Here is an 8,570-nt window from a genome sequence, read left to right on the forward strand (position 1 = left end):
GTACTCGGATCCGTAGGCGTACTGGTGTAAGTCCTAGGGATCACGAGATTGTTGGTATATTGAATGTTTGTTGTCGATTGCTTGTGATGCATATACTTGGATTCTTGCTGCCTATTTATTTTCCTGTGAAAAGAATCAAGGTTCTTGTGGTCGGGAGTGTTACGGGAGAGCTAAAGACATTCGACTGATTACAATCTATATATTGTATATTCTTAATTTTACTGCGTTTTTTTGGATGTATTTGTTTTACTGAACTTCCGAACTTATTTGTTTATATCATTATTTCGGACATTTCGGTTTCTCTTTGTCTTTGGTTTGGTACATGGGAGTTTTGCCCCATTAACCTGCAAAATTGAAGGTTTGTTTTGTAATTGTTATAATTATTGTTGTTAGAACGACATTTGGCCGACTATTTGTGAATTGCGAATAAACTTGTCATTTAAATTAGAGTTTGGTTCTGTTGTTAATATGGGTTCGTAATTTACAAGTAGATTGATAGTCCGTACTTCATTAACTGGAACGAGCAAAACTTGGACGTGAGAGATACAAAATGTGAAAATCATACGTAATACTTCGAATGTCCTACTCATTGACAGATGTTATAATGTAAGATCATTTGAAACAATAATGCGTTATCGCTGAAGCAATAACCGACATCATTTTATCGTCCAATGTGATGTGAACATTTGTGGGTTCTATCAATGATTGTTTGAAAGATGCATTCTGAGTATTATGTAATTATTCATATTCAAAGAATCAACGTAATTACCCCTCACTATATAGCCTGAAATGTATAGTCCACAAAAATGAAATAACAGAAACAGCAAACATGATTAATGCTTTTATTTTTCATCTTATTTTAAAGTATTACAAGGCAAATGTGGAAATGGAGGAAAAGTAAAATTAGTTGAACACTTGCTAATTGGTGGGCAGTTAATGGGTTGATGATCAGGATCCAAGCACATCCAAATCTCTTCCAGGCGTTGTACTCCTTTCTACAAAATTGGAAAGATGGTACAGCTTGGATTATATCAGCTCTCAGCCTATCAATGACAATAAATATTTCGGTCAAATCCATATATTGAGATGATTGCATCTTCAAAACATAAACATTGTACATAATTCGTAAATGCAAAATGTTTACGAATTGTTATTACACATATAACGTGTAAAATTTCTACGATTTCTGCATTCGATTTAAGGAGTATCTATTTATTATAAACGAAGAGAAATAGTGGCTAGCAGTGTAAGTCAGCACGCTCAATGGGACTACCCAGCTGGAAGTACATGCATCTCAGAGTTAATAATCTCTCCAGGTATCGAACCTTATTGTTTTCGCTTCAAACACTCACGTTATCCACTTAGATACTGAATCTCGATAGCCACCTGTCTGTGCAATCAGGTGAAGTTTAATATCACTTGCTGTTGTTTGCATACAATCCTAGTCACTATCAATCTTTGTTTATAAAGCTTGTGAGCTAAGACAATATCGAGTCAATCCCCATTGGATGCATATATTTTACAATTAGAGATTGATCAATTGAAGTACTAAACAACAACGAGATGATATAAGGAAACAATACGATATGAATATCTAATAACTGTTATGTAATGTTGCTCCATATTAAATAGGAGGTCAAACCTTTATCCGTCACAAACCACTGTAGAATTTTTGTTGTTTACTCATTGCTTGACTGGCGTCAAGATTCTCTGAAGATCGTGTAAAAGGTTGTGAATGGGTTTAGGTTTGTCGACCAATGATTTTACTTTATATAGTTTAGTCTTTTGTGTGAGTTTCACTTTTTATCTAACTACGTTCTGGTTAACAATTTACTCAAACACAATCTACCAGTTATGCAACAACGTGAAAATTCGAATGGTACGATGAGAAAACGTTTTTTGTCCACATCTGAAATGGGACAGATTACTGATTACTGTTACACTTACCTGTCCTTTCTTATCGGTGCAATATAAAGAAACATTGTGTCGAAATTCACTCTCGAAAATGTCTTGTAATTTTCGTGTCTGTGCAATTTAAAATAATAATTCATTCATAATGTGAACGAAAAATGTTGATTTAAAATGCTTTAGGAACAATAATTAAAAGTAATAAAGCTGGTTAACGAAGTGAAGCGATACCAGAATTAATTGCCAATAAAATCGTGGGGATATTAGACACAAGTGAGAAGAGAGGGTAATGTTTTCAAATGTGAGATAGTAGAGGCACACATGGGCGGCCAGACGCTGAAGCCCATTCTCTGCATATCAAACTAGTACTACTGCCAGAGGTTTACAGTTAACTTGGTGAAAAGACGAAAGCTTTCAACATTTGTTTAAAGACTCTAAAGCACTTTGTTTCGTAAACTAAAAGTCGTTTACCTAGAATAGTAACAAATTTAGCGTTCCTGCCCGTTAATCATCGAAGTTCTAAATCTTTGTTTTGTTAACTTTGAAGGACATCGACATTCTATTCATTCAGTGATCACATGATTTTAATGTATTCTATCACCGTGAAACCATTCCTATCACTTTAAATAGTTAGTAGTTACTTCTTGGAGTCAGCCCAGTATGCAAGAATATCTCCTATAAGTTCAATAGAAATTCGTTATTTCACAGTGAACTTTGACATGGTTGATTATTCAGTGACATATTCCCCTTCTTCATTCTGCTCATACATATTAAAAGATGCGGTCGATGTCTGAACTGACTGACATCCAAGCCACTATATAATGGAGCATACATGATAGTGTGACCGACAGATTCGGTTTATTTTCTCAGGTTATTTATCAATTGGTGAGCTAACTTACTTCATATTGTTGGGAAACATGTGGTATGATCCCATGTTTTTTTAAAAATCTGAAATAAAAGAAGAAAAATGGAGAACGAAGGCACGAGATTAGGTAGTTTAATTTAACAAATATTCACTTGCACAGTAACATATAACATCCAGTTCTTACTCATCAGACAATGATCGATTGAACAACCGATAGGCATATCAAATTATATGGTCTCCTTAAGTTTATAATTGCAGCTAACTCAAAAGCCTCAATCCAGTCAAAAAAAGCATCCAAGCGTTTACCTATAAGGCATAACACATCTATTCATAGTTATTATGATACGTCTGTTTCACGGGTTGATCGGAATTGTGAAGTGATCAATTTACCTAACTACACTTCAAATCGGCACTGAGACGCACGATTTTAAACGTTTTTCTAGATATGTAGGCATGATTTCATTACAACATGGATCACATACTCCAGTATATTGAACCTCTTCATCAGATTAAGGCCAAACTCAAAGTACCCATGCTGATTTTTTATTTTGGGATCCTCATGCACGCACATACCATGTTTGGAGAATTCATGTTTCCTAAAAAGGAACACAGTTGAAAACACAAGATAATGGCTTATTACTGTCTTCTAAAATTAATATCGTGATTATATTATTTGTTGAAAGTTCAATAGTTTGAAACATGTGAAAGTTGAAAGTTCAGCACAAAGTGTCTTATCATTTGTTAATTGAGTTTTGTGTGATAATTTACTCACGAAACCTGTACACTATTGAAATCTGTACGACGACACATTGAAAATAGGAACGACAACATGGTAGCTTCTAACAAATTTAATTTAAGAAAGCAATACGAGAAGATTTTTGTCACTGTGGTCGTACTCATCGGTAAACAAAGCATATCGTCGATAATTGATTACTAGTTGCAGATCATTCTGCTTCCTACACAATATACATTTTTACGTGGAGTTCATTTTCCGAGCCAAAATATTATCACTGCACACGTTCGTCTTTCAAACACATATCAACTTAGCAATTATCAAACGTTCTCATTCGTCTATTGATATTTGCATCTATGGAGTGTGATTGTAATACCGGTTATATTGGAGAATACGCTCGTCAATCTATATCGTCAAGTTGACATCAAACGTTGTGTAGTCGCCGAAAGAAATATTCGATTAATGAAATATTATTGGATATCTTACCAAAATGATTCTGGTTTGCTGTAGTCTTTCAAACTCGGCCACAGTCTTTCTAGGTCTTTAAGTAGATCCTGAAATAGAATCAGAGAATAAACTTATAGAAATGTTTCAGTGAGTGATTGAAACAAAACAGCTATGCAAACAGGCTGGTTTAAACATTTTCGATATGCAAATAATCTATGTTGGCAGCATTATTCTAAGATTTTAAATTTCGTCCCCCCTATTTGTGATGACAATCGCTCATAGATATGAAAGCGATCCATCTTCAGCATTATCTGCTCAGAGCAAATGGCTATTAGCTCAATGACTACCAGTCAACGGCTGATTCGAACGCCGTATTTTGCTTGAAAATTTTACCGGATAGTTGATCAACAACCGAATGCACACAGATAATCAATAGGAGGTAGAGAGAACATAATTAAAATAGCTGAATTTTGGATCTCACTCACCTGTATTTTTGTAATATTAAATTGTTCCTTTGGTTTACAGTGAGGATCTTTGTCAAGCAAAATTTTGGGCCTGAAATTGATGATATACATAATACATTACAATTAACCGAATATTTACATTCATTTACTGAATTATATATTTCGGAAACGTGGTCACCCATATTTGTCGCTAAACAGCTATAGTGTCAGTGTGAAATGTATGCATCATTCGGAATAAATATAACTTTGTAGTTCAAAGGCCTACATATAAGTGATCATTTAAGTCCTATCAACAACATTATATTGTATCGCAGCATGCAGTATTGTTGATATGGTGGTCATAAATCTTACTGTTCAGCTGTGAAACAGTGAAACGTAGACCATATAGTAATGTGATGCGGATCAATGGGCTCCACAATGTGAATTCATTAAGCCGCATAGGCTCATTGAAAACGATAGAATAATCGTCCGCAGTAACATGATAACACTACATTGTAAATATTACAATAAATGTCTTCAGCAATGCTGTTTGAGATGAGTATTCAGGAATGAAATGTTGAAACATGTAGGCGTTTCGGATGAGCTCGTATTATAATAAAATCGCTGTGATTGTCATTAGATGAATCATAGCTGGTTGACAGTTCATATGGACGATTTTCAATCATTTTCCATCATTTTGGCTGTATACATTGGAAAGCATTACAAACACATATATTTAATAAATGTAAAGTAATCTTACCACAACCCATGTATGGTGAAATTATTTAATACTTTCGGTAGAGGAAGCTAAAGAGAGAATTCCAAATAATTGTTACACTACTGAACAAAGATGTATGTCAACATAATATATGCTGAAGCATATCGAATGAGATTCAGATGACTAGATAATTTCCAGAAGTGAGATAAGTTGTTTCGGTCAGTTGCCTTGAAGAGCTGACCCTTGATATACACTTGAAATTACCCATATCTCACATAGCATAATTGAACACTGAAATTACGATGGCACATCTACTACTGTTCACTGAAATAAGTAGTAATCAAAGTTCACTATACTGTAGCCTACATGTAGGATTATTAAAAGTGTTGAGACAAGTGTTGAGACACAGTGACAAGCAAAACAGGTGATTGCATATCAACCAAATTGATCGAAATTATGCATAATTTCAAGCGATCTTTGAGAGTGATACGTCATAGTGTCCTATTTTTTCAATTCAAATAATATAGTTCTCATCTTCGTGTTTAGTGAAACCGAATAACGCCATTACAAGGTGAACACAACCTCTGAATCAATATCACACTAATGAGTTCTCGATCATCGAAACCCTGTGATCCATGCCCACAGACGGAAAATTGTTAAACATTGATTTATTTGTATAATACACAATAAAATGCATCTGTAAAACGTGAATCAATAAATTTACGCTCACAAAAACGGACAATATTTTAAGTACACGGAACGGTAATTACTTTTTAGCGTCACAAAACGTTGGTGGCCAAGTAACAGCAAATATGTAGTAATCAAATACTTTTCCACTGTATCCTACACGTAGGATAATTACAAGTGTTGACACAAGAAAGCACAGAGACCTGAAAATAATAGACAAATAGCATGATCGATAAAGTGCAAAGCTGATCCCTATGAAATACCAGAACCGTGGAAATCCGCAATCGAATAGAATATTCTTACACGTAACTTGACAAAATACAATGATTCACTCAACGATTTGTTGATGAATAAATCTGACAATGCGAACTGCAATGTACAGTTTGGAGAATCAACATTTCAATAAATTTTGGCCTAGTACTTGAATGAGGGGAAAAATCATCGGATTTTCATATTAATGAAATCAATTACACGTTATATGCAGAGATAGATGATGGCTGGCTTCAGAATCCAGCAAGACCGTTTCGTATTATTTTAAGCTTTTCAACTGAATGTACTTGTTTCACAGACTCGAATCAAGTACCGCTCGCTTCCAATGCCATCATATTATCCAATTGCATTCTAAGTACATATAGCCTTTAACTTGTAAAATGGGGTAACATATATTTCGTTTCTTATTGGTGGTTTGAATCTTCATACTGATGTCAAACGCAGGTACCTCTATAAACATCCGATGCAATAACAACACTGTACAATAACTATTTCACATGAATCTATCGGAAACTCTCTCCAACATTCACCTTCAGTTATTTTTAACTTTCACATCAATCACAAATATTTGTAAATAATATAATAAGTATTGAATCAAGTGGAGAACAAAATCAATAATATAAATAATGTGATATAGAGTATTTGGCAATTTCGTCTGTGATGATCACAGACTGACTGCTCATTCGAAAAATAATGAAAGGCTTATCAATTTTACCTGATGGTCAGATAATAAACTTAGTCAAACAGCAAATGAAAACCAATTATCAACTCACTGTGTCCTCATTACCAATAATAATCAGTCAATGTATTGTGATACCTCATTACACGATCTTACAAACACCGATATATATACATTGTAATTTACGTGACTTTATTCAGTGAAAGAAGGCGGCACGTTCACAGAACAAATATTGAGCATAATAATGCTGATTATATAATCTCACTCATCATGTTGACTTGCACAAATACACAAGTTTCTCACACGTTTACTTGAAGCACAGCACGTGACACACTTTGATAGACATTATTATTCAAACAATCATCACTGAAACGAACTGAAGCTTCACAACATTGTACCTGCTATTAATCATCTGTACTCAGTAAGCAAGTGGGTAATGTGATGTCATTTGATTGAAACATAATCACTCGAATGGACTTTAGCACATTAGAATTTATTATTGCTATTTACTTTTTTCATAGTTAAGTTAAACGAAACTCAATATTTGCAACTCGTTCTTGCTTACCATGTGTGTTTTAAAAATTGGACTACATAGGATCCATTCGCACGTTGTAGGTAACCCATCATTTCGTTGAACTCAGCCTTGTTACAAGTATTGAAACTGTCATAACTTACCAATATTGACGGTTTCTTATGGTCTCAGTATGTTGAGAATAACATAAGTTAAACGCTGAACATAGGATCGAGATTTAATACGATGTGGATTCTGTCGAGTGTCAAGTACTGTATATTTTTAAAAGATAACTACTAAAACAAAAGACCGTTACTAACTTTCAGCAATGAGAATAACGTGCACACAATTATAAATATACTAGCTGCTACCGACAGGTTTAGAGTTTCTGCTCAACAGCTTTGCATGTCAGACAACTACGTCTGCACATCGAACGAAGCACAAAAGAGCGTGCGCGAAATACCATCAAAAGTCTTGAACCAGAGTTGAATTATGCACAGTAAAACGTGGGTAATCGGACTGGCATAATAGATCAAGAACATGTGAACAATTTTTTTAATCGCATCAAATATAAAAGCCCCAGATGTGAATATCGAAATGAAGTTGTGGAAAATGGTTCTTTAAATTCTGCACGTTACAAAGAAAATTCAAATCATCGACTTAAGAGAATTAACACCAGACATCAATATGATACGATGCCCTGCAATTAAGTAAGAGACAGACAAATCACGAATTATTGACTAATATTACAATTTTACTTCGGACTTATCCAAATAACAAAGCTTCAAACTAATGGAGAATAGAACTATATTATTTGAATTGAAAAAAATAGGACACTATGACGTATCACTCTCAAAGATCGCTTGAAATTATGCATAATTTCGATCAATTTGGTTGATATGCAATCACCTGTTTTGCTTGTCACTGTGTCTCAACACTTGTCTCAACACTTGTCTCAACACTTTTAATAATCCTACATGTAGGCTACAGTATAGTGAACTTTGATTACTACTTATTTCAGTGAACAGTAGTAGATGTGCCATCGTAATTTCAGTGTTCAATTATGCTATGTGAGATATGGGTAATTTCAAGTGTATATCAAGGGTCAGCTCTTCAAGGCAACTGACCGAAACAACTTATCTCACTTCTGGAAATTATCTAGTCATCTGAATCTCATTCGATATGCTTCAGCATATATTATGTTGACATACATCTTTGTTCAGTAGTGTAACAATTATTTGGAATTCTCTCTTTTAGCTTCCTCTACCGAAAGTATTAAATAATTTCACCATACATGGGTTGTGGTAAG

General features: G+C 34.3%; 1 protein-coding gene across 1 annotated transcript; it reads right to left on the reverse strand.

Moving 5' to 3' along the window:
• Nucleotides 1-827: 827 nt before the first annotated feature.
• RNASET2_1 (Ribonuclease T2) lies at nucleotides 828-5,203 on the reverse strand (the record flags this gene model as incomplete). The annotated part of the gene is made up of 7 exons (XM_012945540.2): nucleotides 828-995; nucleotides 1,948-2,025; nucleotides 2,808-2,856; nucleotides 3,256-3,369; nucleotides 3,993-4,060; nucleotides 4,439-4,508; nucleotides 5,157-5,203. Coding segments are annotated over 7 exons (567 nt in total), but the record flags the coding sequence as incomplete, so codon positions are not given.
• Nucleotides 5,204-8,570: the final 3,367 nt, after the last annotated feature.

The sequence above is a fragment of the Schistosoma haematobium genome, chromosome 1, assembly GCF_000699445.3.
Source record: "Schistosoma haematobium chromosome 1, whole genome shotgun sequence".
Lineage (NCBI taxonomy): Eukaryota > Metazoa > Platyhelminthes > Trematoda > Strigeidida > Schistosomatidae > Schistosoma > Schistosoma haematobium.